The 19,111-nt window shown below is 41.4% G+C and overlaps 1 protein-coding gene across 6 annotated transcripts in view; it reads left to right on the forward strand.

Moving 5' to 3' along the window:
- POPDC1 (popeye domain cAMP effector 1) overlaps positions 1 to 14,980 on the forward strand; it is a 41,460-nt gene extending 26,480 nt beyond the window's left edge. For 5 of the 6 annotated variants that reach the window (XM_085543684.1, XM_085543683.1, XM_015858697.2 and 2 more), the window contains 5 exons: positions 2,058 to 2,245; positions 3,181 to 3,289; positions 5,495 to 5,662; positions 8,056 to 8,197; positions 14,690 to 14,980. In XM_085543684.1, coding sequence (XP_085399810.1) covers positions 2,058 to 2,245; positions 3,181 to 3,289; positions 5,495 to 5,662; positions 8,056 to 8,197; positions 14,690 to 14,814 — 732 coding nt within the window. In that variant the 3' untranslated portion in view covers positions 14,815 to 14,980. Of the gene's footprint in view, positions 1 to 2,057; positions 2,246 to 3,180; positions 3,290 to 5,494; positions 5,663 to 8,055; positions 8,198 to 12,713; positions 12,818 to 14,689 lie in introns of all 6 variants that reach the window. The other variant, XM_015858698.2, reaches the window with a different exon arrangement.
- The last annotated feature ends 4,131 nt before the right edge of the window (positions 14,981 to 19,111 follow it).

Below are 19,111 nucleotides of genomic sequence, written 5' to 3' on the forward strand. Positions count from 1 at the left end.
GTACTGGGTGGTGTTGCTCTAGGTGGCCCTGCTTGAGTAGAGACTTAGATGGGATGATCTCAAGAAGTCCCTTCCAACCTGAGACAATCTATGATTCTTCGGCTTTACTGCTAACGCTGCCTGAACAGTTATATTCCAGCCTTCTTTTTCACGGTCCTGGCAGCATTTCTGTGGCATGTATATTCTGGTGGTATTGTAGGAAAAGAGAATTCATGTAACAAAATACTGACAAAGTGATGAAATAAATCTGATGAAGTGTTTTGAGGAGGCAGTAAGTCCCGTTTGAAGCATGTGTATGGACAGATCAAAAAAGTAAATGAACAAAACCTGAGTATTTTAATATAGTTGAGGGTGGTAAGTGTTCTTAAGGTTAATGGTAAGTTTTGCCAGGTATAATGGAAAGAAAGTTCTCAGAAGTTCTTGCAGGAGTTAAGCCTTTGAAAATAGGTGTTGGTGTCTGTTTGGCAGTAAGGCTGCTTAAGAAACCTCAGTGGGTTATAACCATTATTTCACTGTGCGCTATTTTTTGGGTAGGAGACTGCAGGTTAGGGATATTATTTTATTAAGCTTTTGTGGAAAAATGAAGGCTACAAAGACCATTCTGAGATGTCATGAAGCATTAATGTTGAGGTCACCTAAGCAGCTTTATCTCTTCCTGTGTAGAAATATAGTAAGTAGCTGTATACTATTTATGTAGGATTAACCCACCGTCTTTGCCTACGTGTTTGTCAGTTCCAAAGCAATTGCTGTGGAGTTCAGTTGCCTGTATGAGGGATGAGTGGCATCCAGTAGCTGAGGCAATGAGTGATATACTTCAAATATGGTTCCATAAATCTGTAAAGCTTCTCCTTCAACTCAATTTGTTCTAAATGTAAATAAAGGTTAAGTGTCATGAATTTTGATTTACTGTTCAGCACTCATATGTAATTCCACCAGAACAGGGAGAGTTTTTAACGTGAAATATAAATCTCTTAGGGCTTAAGACTAATTTTTTTTTTGCCCTGAAATAGTTTTCTGGGGGAGAAATTATATGTACTTCAGAGTTAGAATTCATTGTGAGTCCAGGAACAATCTTGGTCCTTTTTGGACTGCATCCTACTCTAGAAATTTTTCAGTCTGCTCTGCTACCATGAGCTGAAAATTGACTCCTGGCCTTCTGTATTACTTTATTCTTCCCTATTTTTAATATGGAAATAAGAATAATAATAATTTTTTAATTATTATTATTTTTAATTAGAAGATGTGTAAATATGGAATATTCTCATTTGTTGAAGTGCTAACTTATTTTCTCCTTTTTTTTTTTCTCTTGGTTTTCCTTTTTTGTTGTTGTTGTTCTATTTATCTATTCATAATCTGGTGCTTCTTTCTAATTTGTTTGTTCAAGCAGCCTCTGCTTTAGGGAAGGCCAGGGCTCTGTCCTATTCCCTGCTGCTTTCATCCAGGAAGGATCTCCAGGCTTGGTATTTCAGCCAGCTTCCTTTCCCTCACCGCTGCTGCGTGAATTTGAGTGGGCTCATAGATGAGGGATGTTCAGCTGGCAGTAGTATTTTTTTCCCTCAACACACGTGTGTTGTAATGATGGGTTTGTTTTTTAGGACTTGTAGTTCTTCTTTTCTGCTGCAGGTAAGCCAAGATGGAAGCCAAGGGATAAAAGATTCCCAGGAAAGCCCAAGAGATGACCAAAATGAGTCGTGGGCATGGTGTGGAAAGTGTAGGCAATCTCATTATATGTGTAATTCTGGTGTAAGTTCTATGCACTGCTAGATCAGACGAAGTCTCAAAAGATTCCATGCACCTGATTTACCATACTTTTTATATGAAATGGTTATTCCTAAAGCACCAACTTGCTGGAGTTGCTAGTCTAGCTAAGGTTTTGGTCACCCTGTCAGATAGGCAGCACTGTGGATAGATTGTCACATTTACCAGTTCTTTTCTTGTCTAAACATAAGGAATACAAAGATGTTACTCAGATCTAGCAGCTAAAGCATGCATGCAATATTAGCCTTTCTTGGCTAGACTGTCTCTTTGTATTAATATCTTTGGTGTTTGCATTCTAGATCAAGATAGAGAAGGAGCTCAGCAGCCTGTACAAGAGAATGTTTGAACCACTCCATGTGCCTCCAGAGCTATTCCAGAGATTAACTGGGCAATTCTGCAACATTCAGACTTTGAAGACAGGTCAAGCTTACGCTGCAGAGGATAAAACATCAGTTGATGACAGGCTAAGCATCCTGCTGAAGGGGAAGTAAGTGCTATAAAGCTTCTTATGTGTTTCATGGTAGTTGAATTCATGAGAAAGTTGGTGGATATTTGAGTTAAGTTTTTTTTTAACGATACTGTTTGTTGCATGTTATGGTCTGCCGCCATGTAGTACACATCAGTGTGCTATTTTTGGTACTCTTTTAAAATGACTGTAATGTTTCTTAGTGCAAATACATTCTGCCTTTGTGTGTGTGCAGCCGTATTGATTTTAATGGTTATTACGTTCTTATAACACAGTCTTCCAGAACAAACAAGAAGTTTGTTCTGGTTTTAGGTGTCTGAGACTTTTCCTCAGTGCATTCTCAGGTTTTAAGGTTAAAATATATTGTGCATGAGGGAAGGAGAAAATAACCATCCATTAGGCTTTAAACCAAGAGGCCTGTTAAAATTGGTTCATTGCACTTATACATGCAGACAGAAAGGGGAAGGTGCATTGCCCCAGATATAGCTGGCAGACCCAAATGAGAAAGGGTAAAATAAATTGCCACATCCAGGCTGCGATCTTGAGGTTCTCGTTAAGTTATGCCCAGAATTCTAAGCAGTCTCTGTTAATGGGAGTGCTGACATCAGGTTTCATCATTAGTAGCTCATTCCTGAAGCTAATTATCTGAAGGAAGCCTGATTCTGATTGGGATCTAGAGCATCACACACCAGACCTTTTTCCGTTCTGACAGTTGTGTTTTGGGGCTGCACACCACATCAGGCATCCAGAATTGGCTGTTAAACTTACATTTGGATTTGGTGGAGTTTCAGGCAGAAAGTAGGTTGATTCCAACCCCAGAAGATGTACATATTTGTACATGTTATACTGTCTGTTGCCTTCTGCATTACCATTGTCAGTAATCGTATTCAAATTTAGATAAAATAAGTCATCCTCCATTGGTTTTGAAATGATGTTTCATACTTTTTTATTTCCAGAATGAAGGTTTCTTATCGAGGACATTTTCTGCATAATATTTACCCCTGTGCCTTTATAGATTCACCTGAATTTCGATCGACTCAGATGAACCGGGGTGAAAAATTCCAGGTACGTTTTGGCTTAAATGTCGCCAGATGTGAACTAATGGGACGATTAAAAGAAAGTACTAATAACCTACAGGAGGCAAAACCCAAACGCAACACACAAAAAGTCAAGGAAAACAAATAAACAAACTTGGCGACAACAACAAACCCCAAATATAATTTTAGGGAATACTGAACTATTTGGTTTGAGTAATTTTGCTTTCTAATACTGGTGTCTGATGCCAGACCATGCCAAGAGTTACTTTTAAAATGAAATGCTGCAAAACAGTATTATTATGGTGTTTACTGAGCAGTCTGTCTTTTCCTGTTACTGTCTTTCATTTTACTGTTTGCAAGCATGTTTTGTGCTGGAAGATTATTTGAGACAACTAATTTATAGGTGAGAGTTTTGCTGAGGTGAGTGATCACAGAATGACCCGGGTTGGAAGGGACCTCAAGGATCATGTAGTTCCAACCCCCCTGCCTGGCAGGGCCACCAAACATACACCTTTACTAGATCAGGTTGCCCAGGGCCCCGTCCAACCTGGTCTTGAACACCTCCAAGGACAATGATGACATGAGCAGTCTCGTCGCTAGTTCAAAAACAGAATTGGAAAATCAATTACATTATAATGTAGTTACTAAATTTATTACTAAAATCAAAGATTAAAAAAAAGTGCAGGAACTAATCATTTGAAAGTTGTTAAAACAGCGTGAATTGAAAGAGCTGTTTGAATTAAAATATTCCTAGGGGAACAACAAGAATATGTAGCTTAGTGGTAGAACAATAAGGGTATATATCTCTAGCATTCTAATTATACTAGAACGTTAATGAACATATTATAGAATAGCTTCTGATAAAGATAAGAGGTTGTTTTTATTTTTACATAGAATGAAATCACTGTTTACCTCTTGCTATTCTTCAACTGTGTGTGTAGAATTGACTGCCTGTGGCTGGGCTGGATATGACCCTGCTGATATTGTAACAGAGGAAGAGGGAGGAAGAGTAGGGCAGCATCTAAAATCAGTGATTGATGTAACACGTTCCAGTCAAGCACTAGGCTTAGCGCCAAAGGGAGATGGTTGTCAGGACATATTCATTTCATGGCAGCAAGGTGTCTGGCAGTGCTGTACCCCTCTTGGTACCATCTATTTCTCCCATAAATTACCAGATATGAATCAGTTCTGCTGAAGGGAAAAGACTTGAGCTCCTAGTTGTGCCTGCCTGAAAAATTATTGCAGACTTGGTGCTTTGTGCATCCTTCACTTGTGAGGTTTGCTTGCAGTTTGCTGTGACACACAAACGTTCTTGGCAGCACCATCAACACAGGATGGATATTTCGTCCTAGGGACTCCATCTGCTGGTGATGCCTCCAAGTTCTTCCCAAGTTCATATTCCTCTGTCATAGACTGTGAAGTTAAAACCCAAGTATATGTGGCAGTTTTCCATTTTATCTTAGGCTTTATGTATATGTGTGTGTGTTTATATATGTATATATGTGTATGTTAGATAAAGGTAGTTTCTGATAGGACACTTTGTCTTCATAAATTCTTCTTAATTCCTTTTGCAAAGCATGCTGTTGCAACATCCCAGAGCTGATTTCTGTCTGCCACTGCCCTCCGCTGGCACAGCTGGACAAGTCTGACCAGGAATTTGTAGGTGCTAATGCCTTCCTCATTTGGTTGCAGCGGAATTGTCCTTGCTTAAACCAATGAGTCCCTGGTCCAAATGCAAGGAGGTAGTGCTTGTGAGATGCAGAGGCCTGAGGTGGAAGAGAAAAAGGCATGATGTTTTGGTTTTGCTTTTTACTGCATCTGTTTTTTAAACTCTTCCATGGAAACCTTTGGCTTGTACCAGTTCTTCCTACTTGGTCGCAGTCATATGAGGTAAAACCAGGTAGTATGCAGGCCTGTTGGGATGTGTCATCAGCACAGGACTGACTATATGTTTATCTATTCTAACATAAATGTTTGCTGTTTTGGAACTTCTGGGGGATTTCCTCTTTGTTTTATCTCCCACCAGATTTCTTGAAAAACAAAGTGGTCTGTTTATCAGATAAAAACTGATGGTGATAACCATCTGAGAAGATTTAAATTGGTAAATACAATTTTCTAAGGGATACCAAAAAGTTATTTGGCTTTAAATTTATTTTAACTAGAGGTGCAAATAAGATGGTAGCACTTATTTGCAAGCAAAAGAAAAGGGCTAATTCTGTGTGTGTTTTCTCAGGTCACCATTATTGCAGATGATAATTGCAAGTTCCTTTGCTGGTCCAGGGAAAGACTGACATACTTTCTGGAAACTGAGCCATTTCTTTATGAGATCTTTAAGTATCTTATTGGTAAAGATATTACAAATAAACTCTATTCGCTGAATGACCCAACCTTAAATGACAAGGTAAGCAACTGCAGTTTCATTTTGGAACTTACACACAAGTAAATGCATCGTTGCTTCAACTTTAAAATACCTTTGCTAAGGACTCTGACTAACTCATTCTTCTTTGAACATAGCGGAAATGTGTTTTAGGTGTCATGGTAAGTGGCCTGTTTGTAGTTGTGGATATATTGATTATCTTACTTTCCTTTTGTCTCCTTCCTTAGTTACAGGGCTTTTCAGTGTTTGTCAGGGATGCCACTTGGCTGCTGATAGTGGGTTTTTTTTATTACTTATGTAGTGGCTGTAGGATTCTCATGCATAATTTATTTGAAGAACTTTCACCATCGTTTACAAAAAGCTTGGAATATTTACAATACAGTGTTTCCACATTCTGTATTTACTGACTTAATTTGCACTTACCCAAAGCAAAAATCCTTATCAGATTGCCCACATACAAATGTATGTTAAGCAGTTATTTCTGCAAAGTTATGAATTTACTGGGAAAAGATCCAAAAGGAGTGGCTGCCACTGCTACTTTATATACAAAGCCTGCTGATATATTTTGTAATGTATTTGTGATTAATTAGACACTGAAATTTTTCTCAATTCTCAGTAGGCTCTAGAAAGAGAAAAATAAGGGAGTGTTAAAGCACTGCTTGTTCTGCCTTCTGGTTAAGGACATACAGGATTACACTGATCAGTGAAACTGAGGGCTACCCTGTCTTACAATTAAACCCTCAAAACTATTTCAGATCCTTGTTTTCATTGATCATTGAGGATGTAAGTCTTACTAATGCAAGAAGATAAGTGCTTTAGCAGGAAAGTACCATCTATAAAGTACACCTTATAAAATATGGGGCTAACTCGTTTTGGAGGGGGGATGGTGAGAAGATGGCAAGAAAACAGGAGAGAGATGTACTGTATTAAAAAACAAAAACACTTGTGTAGACAGTAAATCATTTCTGGAGTATGGCATCTGGAACAGGCATGTAGCATCATGCTTCCTTTGTGCACTATGAGTTGCATTCTGGCATGACAGAACTGCAGCAATAGTATTTATTGATAAATAATACCACATGGAATACTCAGTGTAATATTTTAATTTGATGATTTGAAGTGAAAGATCCTTATCATACCTTCCAAATATTAAATCCTTGTGTTGCGCTGCAAGTGCAGGTATTGCTGTCGTCACATGGCAGTCTTCACTACTCAAAATGCTTCTTTTGATTGGTGTTCAGTTGTATCTGCAGAGCCTGGAAAATCAAATGGATTCCCAACCTGTTGGGCTGGGTGGGATCAGGGCTGAAAGGGACTTTTACATTCTTCGTTTACACTGTCTGTGTTTATCCCTATGGGGTTCAAATATGGCTTCATAACATGCAGGTGTGTCAGTTTGAACAGAGAAGTTCCTTTTAACTTTATTCCAGCTAAGAGTAGTTTTGAGTTATTTATACACTGAATATATATTTCATTCACAAGTCATTTAGAATAGCTAACACCAAATACAGATATTTGGCTTCACAGTCTTATGTGTATTTCTTCATTAAATGCTATTTTCACTTTAACTTCAGTTTGCAGCAACTCTTTAATTTTAGTGAAAGTAGTCACATGAAAGACTGTTTTAACTGTTGCATCACTAAGACTTCAGGAAACAATCATTCTACATGAAATCACAGAATCACAGAATTGTAGGGGTTGAAAGGGACCTCTAGAGATCATCGAGTCCAACTTCCCTGCCAAAGCAGGTTCCCTACACCAGGTTGCACAGGTAGGCGTCCAGGCAGGTCTTGAATATCTCCAGAGAAGGAGACTCCACAACCCCCCTGGGCTTAATTCTTGACTGTTGAAGCTCAGTAGAATTGAGTTATGTATGATGCATTTGTCATGCACATTGTACCTTCCAGGTATGCTTATCTTTCTTATTCTTTATACTACCTAATGAAATACAATGTATTGTTTCATATGAATGTGACGCAGGACATCTCAGAAAGAGTACTCAAGTAGATGGAAAATCTTTGCATAGTCACACAATGCATTTTATTTGTTTTTATCACAATCAAGAGCCGGTTAATAAGATAAAATGTCATAAAAGCTCAGCATGATTGCAGAATATACCTGAGTGATGAACTGCCAAGCAATAAAAAGAAATTTGTCTGTAGGGAAATACCTGAAAAGTTGGTACAAAGAAGAATTAAAAGTGAATAATTCATGGCTGTTGATGTTCTAATTCCAGTATATTACTGGTGTCTTGTGTCTGCATCAAATCAGTTTACACTGCATAGAATCTTTTGCTGCTTCTTGATTCAAAGACACAGCTGAGACCAAACTGCCAACTACAGAAGAAATAGCTGTTTTCTGTTTTAATTTTTAATTTACTTGATCCCTTTTAATATATACATATGTATATCTTTTAGGCCTCAAAAAAGATTGATCGACAGCCAAGTCTTTGCTCACAGCTCTCTGTGATGCAGATGAGGAACAGTATGGCCAGTACCAGTGACAGTGAGGATGGCTTGCAGATGTTTCTTCGTGGGACTTCCTCTTCATCTTCTCTTCGTGAGTGCTCAAAAATAGTTCATACCAGTTTTGAACGCAGCTTGGTTGATCGCTAAAGATGGTTGTAGAACTTACGTTGTCTTTAGTGGAAGTAGAATGTAGCTTATGAGATGATGCTGTAAACCAACCAAGTGTAGGGAATTAACGGAAGGGAATCTGTAAATGCACAAGCTTAGTATGCTAACTGAAGCTACTTCATGTAAACAGTGGAAAAAGCAATGTGTATTGTAATTGTTCGTAGTATAACTGAATGTATAGGTATAATATGGATTGTTTATAGCAATGGAGAGAAACAATGTGACTGCACAGTGCCTGTTACAGTAGTATCTCCTTTGGTCTGTGATTGGTGCTTGTAGAAATTGCAAAACACTTACCCTCATTGACTGGGTGCTCTGCAGTTCCTCTGAGGCAGGTTGTGTTGGCAGGGTCTGGAAGGAGATGGTGCACAACTAATTTTGAGGCCACCTGGAAAATCTCCAGATGTGCTGTCAGGCTCTACTTCCTTGTGCTTCGTGTAATGGAATCAGTACAGGACAGACAGAGTGAGGGAAGCAGTGTCTGACGTTTTGCTTCCAGTCTTGGAATTTATTCCTTTAGGGAATCCTTTTAAACAATTCTTTCCAAACTTTTGTTCCTGTTTGTTTTAATTTTCCCAAATCGAAACCTCAACAATAGTCTGAGCTCAGAAAACTGCTATTGAAAACAGCAACAACAACATAACAGAAGATGCTCAATTGTCTCATTTGCCTTAAGCTGTTTAGCAATTATGAAAGGTCACATAGTACTATTTACATTGATTCAGGGAATATTTTTTCTTGGCAAGTTAGAATTTAGATGTATGAGGAAAAGAATTGCTGGCAGCTATATATTGTAGCTAAACTCTGCTGAAGTTAATGGGGAAAAAAAAGTACTTTACCATGTAATTGTTCCATTGCGTTCCTCACAGCTCTCACCCAAGAGCTCCTGCAGGCTTGGAGAGCCTTTCTGTTTTCACTCCTTACATTTAGTCTGCATTCCCAGAGAAATGGAAGCAAAAGCTCTGCTAGTGTTTCACCCTGCTAGAATGTCTAGGTTGACAGCTGCTCTATAGTTGTTAAGGGCTGGTGAAAACTCCAGTGTTATTTTCTTCGTTTCTCCTCAGCTTCCTGAAAGAACATTTAGAATCACAGTACAGTTGAGTTGGAAGGGACCTCTGGATCAAGTCCAGCACCGTGCTCAAAGTGAGGTCAGCTCTAGCAGGTTGCCTATGGCCGTATTTGGTCAAGCTTAAGATATTTTTGAGGTTGAACATTGTACACCTTCCCTGAGCAACCCATTCCAGTACTTTCCCACCTCGTGGTGAAAAACATTTCCTTTACTTAGCAGCTTATGGTTGTTGTCCCTTGTTCTTTAATGCATGACTCTGAGAAGAATCTGACTGTCTTCTTTTCACTGTTCTGTTAGGTAGATGGAGACGACAGTAAGATTCTCTGCAAGTCCTTTGTTCGTAAGGCTGAGCACACCCAGTTCTCACAGCCTCTGTGTATGCCATGTGCTCCAGCCTGACCACCTTGGTTATCTTCACTGCACTCTTTCCAGTATGTCCATGTTTTTCTTGTACAGGAGAGCTCAAAACTGGACTCAGCACTCCAGATCCAGGAGAATAACCATTTTCTTTGACACGCTGGCCATGCTTTTGCTAATACAGCACAATTTATGAATGATCTTCACTGCAGAGGCACACTGCTGACTTAGTTTCAGTTTGGTGTCCACTGAGACCCCCAGGTCTGTTTCCAAAAAGCTGCTTTACAGTCAGTGCCCACGGTGTAATTTACCTTGTAGTGTCTCAGGTGCAGGAATTTGACTCTGAAGCTCATGTCATTTGTCCATCCTCTGAAAGCCCCCATCTGACTGGCAGCTCTATCCTCTGGGATATGGTTTCTCTCTTTATGAGGCTGTCATGAATGAATTGGCAAGAGTACTCTCTGTCCCATCATCCCAATAATTAATAAAGATACGCTGAAGTTTATGTGCCTTGGTACTGAGCTGTGAGGGACGCTGCTGGTAACCAGCTGCCAGCTGGATTTTGTACTGCTGTTCACTATCCTGTGATCTCCCAACAGCGTTCTTGCCCTTCATATGTTTGGACACAGCTTCCAGGAATATAGGCTATGGAATCTTTCTGGTCTTCCTTTTGTTGCCAGTGTGTTTGGAGGAGCTCTTCTTCTTGTCTTTCACTAGATCCAAGTCCAGCTGAGCTTTGGCTTTCCCAGTTCCATCCCTGCATGTGTGGGCTGTGTTTCTGTATTCTTCCTGAGCTCATTCTTGCTCTCACTTGTATGTATGTCTGAGCTCTGTCAGAACTTTCCTGTTCCTCAGCCACAGCCCTCTGCCACGCTTGCTCGACTTTCTGCACTTGGAAATGAACTGTCCTTGTGTTTTGAGGTGGGTGTTCTTGAGGACCAGCCAGCTGTTGTTGGGTCCCTGCAGGCCCTATTGTATCAGCCAAGTAGATCCCTGACTAAGATGCAGTTCACTGCCCTCCAGTCTAGGGCTGTAGTTCTCCTGTTTGTCTTGCACGTGTCTCTCTTAGTACCTTAAAATCCACTAGCTTCTGGAAGATGCAACCAAGGTTACTGTCAGCCTTCACCTCCCTGATGAGTTCTTCCTTGTTCGCCAGTGACAGGTCCAGCAGAGCACCTCCCCTAGTCGGCTCATCGATCACTCCTGCAAGAAAACTGTCTACTACTGTCTCCAGAAACCTCCTACTTGTGCTTGGCCCTCCTGCCACCAGACATGGGTAGTCAGAGCTCCCAAGTACCCCAGGCCTTCAACTGTGAGACATCATCCAGCCATCTGAAGAAGGCTTCCATCTACTTGCTCTTCTTGATCAGGCAGCAGATACCTGCTGTGAAGTCTCCTGTGTTGGTCTGTTCTCTGATCTTTACCTATAAGCTCTCAGTTGGCTTTTCACCTGTTTCAAGGCAAAGCTCTGTGCACTGAAGCCGGTCCTTTGCATAGAAGGCACTTAAACAAACTGGCACTCTCAGAAGCCTGAAAGAAATTGTGAATGTGTATTTGTACAATTAGCTGGATTTCAAATTCTCTTTCAGACCTAGAAGCAGAACACTTACACCAGTACTTCAGCTTCAGGACAAAGCAATCTAAACGCTTGGCATTTCCAGATGTAATTACATTAATTCCTGAGATGCATCCGTTCTTAGCAAGTACTTGATAAAAACTCTTCTGTTGTGTGTTTCCTGGTTTGTGTACCGTATTTTTTCTGGTGTGTGGTGTGTGCTTTCCTCAAGAGAGAGATGGAAATTTCTTATATGTTCTGAAAACAACATTTGGCTGCGGCACTGCCACCACACCACTGGCAACAAGAGGTGTGACAGCAGACTCTGGAGTGCGTTTCTCTTACATCTGGGGAGGCAGGGGGGGTTACCCATAGTGCAGTATAAAGTACACCTCAGGAAATACTATCAGTTCTTTTTCTTTGCGTTTTGATCAATATGGAATTTTGACTCCTGCAGTTGATAAAAGATTGTTTTGTCTGACTAAATCATAACGCTTTAGTCTTTCTTTTTGCCACAATAACTTGTTAGTTTGTTTTTTCTCTCGTGTAATGCTGTTGCCCAATGATGCGTTTGCTACCAAGGTGAGCTCTGTCTGAAGATCTGTACTGACTTTGTTTTATAGCTACTATGTACTTACTTTTTCTCAGATAGCAGGAAAAGCTGAAGCAAAAAGCTGCCGTTTACCTTCCCACTGTTCAACTTTCAAAAACCTTCAGGGCTTCTTCACAGTGTAGTCGGTCTTTTTTCGTGTGTGCTTTTTAATTCTCAGTATGAGGTGCATACGGAGGCATACAGCCCCAGTGCTGTGTTCCCTGAATTCTCTTGCAGTTGTGCACTAATTTCTTAAGAACAACCAAACGAAAAAACCCAAGCAGAATATTCAGTGAGGAGCAATATGGAAATGACAGCTGTATTTCTTTTGGGAGAAGCAGCAACAAATGAGTGTACAGAAGTTCTGCACAATTTCTGTCTTGTCATTCCTGGATGATCAGTGTGTGGACAGAAGCTTCTCATTACAGATACGATGTCTGACTACTACAACTAAAATAGGTCTTATTCTCTTAATTTCCATGCTCTTTAAAATGTGAACATTTATTTTCATAGTTTCATAGTTTCATAGTTTTGTGCGGGTTGGAAGGGACCTTAGAGATCATCAAGTCCAACCCCCCGGGATTCGAGCCTCTGTGTAGCAGAGCGGCACTTTTACCACTTGCACCACAGGGGATTCAGGGGATTTTGTGTAATCTTAACATGAATTATGCTTTTTAGCTGTTCTGAAGATTGCCAGCTTTGACTCATTTCATAAAGAAACTGATGTAAGGCTATTTTCAAAGTGCTTAGCAGTGGAACAGTGGAAAAATTCTAAGTATCTGGCCACAAACTACAATTACTAACGAAACTATGTTTTGAATTTAATTAATTGAGAAACCCAACTAACTGTTTGCTTTTATATTAAGGAAATAACCAACACGAGTTCTGTAGTGCTTACGGAGTGAGTCATTTGCAGCATGATGCTTTCTGTTGATAACATCACATTAACTCAGCAAGCGTCCTCCAAAAGGTATTAAAGTAAAATTTGTGTATTATGGTACATGGGCTTGGCATACGTGATCCATCTGTATGTGACTTGTTAGTAAATGAAATTGATTTATCTCTTCTTCCAGTGTATGAGGTAAGTAGAAGTAGTTAAACTCGATCAGAAGTACAGCTGGCTTTCAGTCCTTCAAAAACATTTCAGTACTGGGTTCTGTTGAGAAAACCTATTGCTTGGTAATACTTAGTAAGGATACAGTTAGAGTATTTTCTTAGAATGACCTGGGTTGAAAAGGACCACAGTGACCATCCACTTTCAACCCCCTGCTATGTGCAGGGTCACCAACCACCAGACCAGGCTGCCCAGAGCCACATCCAGCCTGGCCTTGAATGCCTGCAGGGATGGGGCATCCACAACCCCCTTGGGCAACCTGTTCCAGTGCGTCACCACCCTTTGTGTGGAAAAACTTCCTCCTAATCTCTAACCTAAACCTCCCATCTCAGTTTAAAGCCATTTCCCCTTGTCCTATCACTGTTCACCCTTATAAACAGTTGTACCCCCTCCTGTTGTACGTTCCTTTCAAATGTTGGAAGGCCACAATGAGGTCTCACCAGATCTTTCTCTTCCCCAAGCTAAGCAAGCCCAGTTCCCTCAGGAAAATACCATTTTAATGGGTGTTTGACTTCAGTACCTCAGGAGAGTTCAGTAGCAGCGTTTATGGAAGGCCTGCATTTGAGGTCTGGTTCAGTCTCCAACTTCTGTTTGGCACTGGATGGAGGCATGAACAGGCAGGGTTTCATGGTTGTGGAAAATAAGGACATGGTGTTGAATCAAACAAGAGCATTAGAGCTGATATCAGAACCCTGCTTAGCAGTTACAGCTTCTTCCTTCTGATTTCGGAAGAGAAGTGAGCACTTGGAAACAAAACCATTCTAAAAATTGCAGTAAGCTAAACTAAATCTAAAACAATAGAAGCTGAAGCTGTAATCCAGCATTTTCAGGCATCCTTTCACCTTTGAGTGTGATCTGTTGGTCTCCCAACAAAGTCAGTGTTACAGCTGAACCGTAGATTTGGATAACTAACTGACTTGCTCATCACGTGTTTGGGCTGCAGAAGCCCATCTGTATAGAAGGGAGTGATTAACAATTCCAGTTCTTAAGCCTGTGTGAGTAACCCTTTATCATGCCAATAAAATAGCATTTTGAGTGCTAGAATAAAATACTAACACATTTTTAACATAAAAGTTGTAGAAAGCTAAACAGCATTTGTGGGAATGTAACTTAAAAATGCGATACCGTAACACTTGCTGGTCTTGCCTGTGGCAAAGTGTTTTGTTCTTTGTGTGAAATGCTCTACAGAAATACGTCCTTCCTCATTGGCCTCCTCAGCAGAGCACTGTGCTGTGTGTGCCCTTTTTTATGTAGTGAGAGCAACCCTCAATGACTGTGTGATAGCTATTAGTACTTTAATTTCCATGTGTAAATCATATGCAGGTGAGAACTAGCACTCATTGATTCCTTTTGCTAACCAAGTATATTGGTTCTTAAACTGATATACTGATCCCCATTACTAAACAAACTAGCCTGAATCAAGTCTAACAGTGAGAAAATGGTTCTCAAGGACAGCGAGGTGTGTATCTCATGCAATCAGGATTTGCACTGAAGTCTATAGTGGTTGTGAGATCTGAGCCCTGAAGATGTTCCTGGTGCATGTCAGCTTGGCTGTCCCACACCTATGGTTTCTTCATGCCTGTGGCCAAATAACAAAGAAACCTTCAGTTATATGGGATGTGGGAACTAGAAAAGGATCATCAGAGTCTGTACTCTGTGTCACAGATGGGTATGAAAAGCTGGTATGCGTTATTAAATTAATTGCTAATTTCTTTGACGCTGTGGCAGGCCCAGGCCGGACATCACCCTACCTGAGAACTTCAGCAAAGATGAAGCCAATAGAAGAAAGCGTTGAAGACGATGTCTTCGAAGCACCGTCGGCTGAAAAGCTTGAGCTGCAACGGCTGCCTTGAACAAATGTATCAGCTGATGTGTAAGAGCTTGTGCAGAGCTCCAGGGTGAGAGGAAGGAATATGGAAGCTAAGAAAGTCTGTCTGTCTTTGAAAATACCACACCATATGTTAGTGGCTCCTAGACAGAAATGTCACGCTTTTACTTCTAAATAAAGAAGCAAACAAACTTGTGCGGCTTTTGTTTCTGTTCTCTGGATATGGACGTTATGGTGTTGTAGTTTCTTTTCGGTAATATCATTATTGTAAGTCTCCTATGAAATAGTATCTACTATCTTGTGTACAGTGGTAGGTATTTGCTACTAATTCTGGTATTTCCTAACCCGACAGCTTGATAATAATGACTTTTTAATTATTTTTGTCCAATTATTTATATGTATAGAATCATTAAGGTGGGAAAAGACTGCTAAGGTCGTCTAGTCCAACAGTTCAACCCATCACCACAATGCCCACTAAATCATGTGTGTTACCCAGAAATGTAATGTTGCCTCAAACCTGAACTACTTTTGTAGGTAAGTGTATTAGTACTGAAGCTTTGGTTGAAGCTTTGGTTGGCCTTTCCCCCCCCCCTTACCGTACATTATTCAGTGCCAGGAGAAACTGCAGCTCCTGAGCAGGACTTGTGGAGTGCTGTGCAGGTCCTGCCTCCCACCTCAGCCCCGTGAGCTGCCGGCAGCCAGAGCCCAGACTGCACTGTGCCCACAGGGTATTACACTGCAAATAATGAGAAAGAACTGCCTTATACTAGAGGAAGCAATGTGTTTTACTGCATAAAAATATGTGGCTGGAAATTTAAACATTCTGGGTGAATGGGTAAAATGAATAGCAAATGTTTACTTGCCGTATACAACGTGCAAAGTCTATTTACCTGTTGTTTCAAATAGGGCTGTTTCCGAGACAACAGAGGTTAAAACAGGCTGCAGGCTGCTTTTCTATACTTAATGAGGCACTCTCCATCACTGCTGCGGAAGGTAGGTAGAAGCATCCTGTAATAATTCAGGTTTAAAGAAGGAGTGTTGGTGTGCATGGGTGGAGGAGAACAGGTTGCAAACCCATCACTGGCTTCTTCCAAGGTGTGTCTGGGAAATCAAACATAAAACAACGTATGCTTCTAAATTGTTATATCCTGTTACGTTGGCTATAGCTTTTCCTATGCAGCAGTTGTGAATTATAGGAGCAGATACTTTGTTTTGCTAGCCAGGATGCCTTGGGGGGAAGAAAACGCCTTCGCACTAAGGGTGATGGAGCACTGGAGCAGGCTGCTCAGAGAGGCTGTGGTGTCTCCTTCTATGGGGATATTCAAGCCATGTTTAGAGGCCTACCAACCTGTGCCACCTGTGGTAGGGTGCTTGCTTTGGCAGAGGGCTTGGACTCAATGATCCAGCCCCTCACTACAAGACCACAGTTCTGTAGGTCCCAGCTCCGGCCCCTGGTGGGTTTCCTTTGGGCTTGATATAGGTTGAGGGATTATTTTGTTGGAGTTTTGGGAAGTGAAATCATAGTGACACATTTTAGAGTTACTGGAAAAACAGCGACTGTTCCTTTAGTGCTTGTTTCAGAAATGCAGTCACGGGAAGTACCTCCGAGTAAAACGCTTTTCCGTCTCTTGTGCAGTGTTGGTCCCAGCTGCTCTTGATTAAAGGGGAATGGGTTCTCAGTACTTAAGGGATTAATAAGAGAAGACAAACCGTCTCTATTAATTAGTCCTGACATTTAAGCTTCCTGAGAGCATGATGATAGGAGAGTCATTAGAGAGAGGAGATACTATAGCAAAAGTCGCAGAATTGTTGGGTATTGATTGGCAAATGTTCTGCACGCTTCTCTTCAGGAGAGCCCTGCAGACCCCTTCATGAAGCAGCAGAAGTGGATGGGCTCATGTTGGGCTGTTTAACAGAGCAAAGTGCTTTTCAGTTGACAGTCATTATGGCTATGGGGAGGATAAGGCATTTTCAGCAAGCTTAAGGATTAGGTGAGTTTTAGGTGCAAAAGAACTTAGCACATAATGAACATAAAATACGTCTGTTACAAATCTAAGTTACAGACTGTGTTTGCACCATGACCGTGTTTGCTGAGAACACCTGTTTTGTTTGTCAGGAAGCTCTTTAAGACTCCTACGCTGTAACTCGAGCAGAAATTAGAGCTTTGCGCAGGGATGGACGTAAGTTGGGTTACGATCTCCTGGGCCTCCTTCAGCAATCGGGTGCCTCTGATAAACGCTGCCTGGCCATTGCAATTTGCTGTGCTTAAGTTCTTCCTTCACTTTCTCCTCGGGGATTAATATCCGTTATGGCAACATCCTGGTTTCCTGTGCAAAGTGCTTTTGGGACAGCAATTCCCGATCATCCTTTGTAGCAAAGAACAGATCAAAAGCAATGCCCCTCAAAATACATCCATGCGCGTGCTATTGCATCAATTATTAACTTGTTGCTACACGCACACGGTGTAGTTTCAGAGCACAGGCTGCTCATCCTATTAGGCCGCTGGTTACCAACTTGACCTGCATAGCTGCAGCTCAGATCCACTACATTGTTGAGAGACCACCAGGGCCTGTCTATTCCTTGAACTACTATCACATTCTGGTGCTTTTCTGGGACCATGATGTGTATGAAATGTACCTCTGTGGCTCTAAAAGCAACTGCCAGTGGCATGGAGGGCCTGGGAGATTTCCTCTTTGATTCTAATAGTAACGAGAAAGGTCCCGAGGAGAAAGCACAGCTGGGAGCAAGATGAGAGACACATAATCCTGTCTTTAGATACGTAGCCAGACTTAGTACTGTGTTGGTGTTTCACTTTTGTAAGTGTCAGGAGGAGAAACTGCAATGAAAAAATTTTGTCTAAAACAAAAGGCCTGGTTGTGAGGACTGGAAAATTGAGTTGCTCTTCTGGGAGCTCTACCTGAAGCTCATATACAGGCAGATGGGGTGTCTGGTGGGCTGTCTCTGTCCTGCTCCCTTCCCTCTTTCCTTCTTTGAAACAAGCTGGTAGTAGGGACAGTTATCACCGGGGTGAGTAACTGGGGTGTAATTACGACTGTAAGCCTTGTTGGGAAAGGGAGGAACTACAAAAACAGAATCACATCAATAATGGGTCGATCTATACTTATCCCTGCAATAACTTTGCTGTATGGTTGTTCCCATTAAAGATGCACATGAGTCTGGGTGTACCACAGGTACAACACTGCTTACCACCTCCATCTCTCCTCGTGTTTCTCATTCTCCTCATTCACATCCTGGCAGGAACGATGGCTGAGCTCTGAGTGTCTTGGAGCAGGAGGTCTGAGCACCGCTCTCCTCCTGCATTGCATTCATCACAGTGCATTAGGAGCACCGAAAAGTGCTGACTGACTGCGAAAGTGAATGGAAATCCCCAACAGAGCCGAGCTGAAAAAAGACGGTGATGTAAACGGTACAGGAAATCTATGAGGGGCTTTTGAAGTGAGGGGGAAAACAATTTCTCTTTTCCAAAGAGGGAAATGTTCCTGGAGAATTTCCGCTGTCATCTGGCACTCTCCAGCTCTAAACTAAACATCAGTTTTGAAAACCATCCCCCTTAATTACTCCATTATACTCCTTCTGTTTTCCTCACCATTTCTGTTGACCCAATGCTGTCTATATTAACATAACTAATATTCAAGCCCAGCTGTGGCTTCTGCTATGGAAAGAAAAAGATGGCATCTTCCAGGCTGTTACTAGAGGACCAGAGGCACTGGCAGCAGATGAGCCCAGATATGAGGAATATGTGAGGGGAAAGTGCCATTTTTTCCCCCTCTTTTATTTATTTCTGCTTTCCATCGGAAAGCCGTATGTGCCCTGGGGGCCCTACATGCCCCCAGATCCATAGATGCCATTTTTGGTTACTTGATGTCTATTTGTGTATACGGGAGGTGTTTTTTTTCTGATGGCTGCTATGAATTAACTTCAGTGGCACCAACTGACTCCATTACCTTTCTGGAAGCACTGGAGCCATTTCAGGTTTCTCTAAGGCAGCAGTTTGCCCATCACTGTGACCCATGACCTGGTGCTGGGGCCTTGCTGAGAACTGGAGAATAGCGACAGGGATGGGATGGGGTCATGACAGCGGGAGAACAAAGATGAACCTCCTTCATCCTTTCATCTCAAACAGAGGAACTAATTTAGGCAAGCCATCTTATAAAAGCTCACAGGGACCTAAATCCTTTCTGTATGGACTTGATGGGGGCTTAACCAGACTCAGACCAGAGCGCTGGACCCATCTGGATAGGCTGGTGCTGGACAAGGCAGTGTGTGCACTCATGACATGGAATTAACGCATACACCAAAGG

This window comes from Coturnix japonica, chromosome 3 (assembly GCF_054131305.1).
Source record: "Coturnix japonica strain WE chromosome 3, WE-NBRP24, whole genome shotgun sequence".
NCBI classification, from domain to species: Eukaryota; Metazoa; Chordata; class Aves; order Galliformes; family Phasianidae; genus Coturnix; species Coturnix japonica.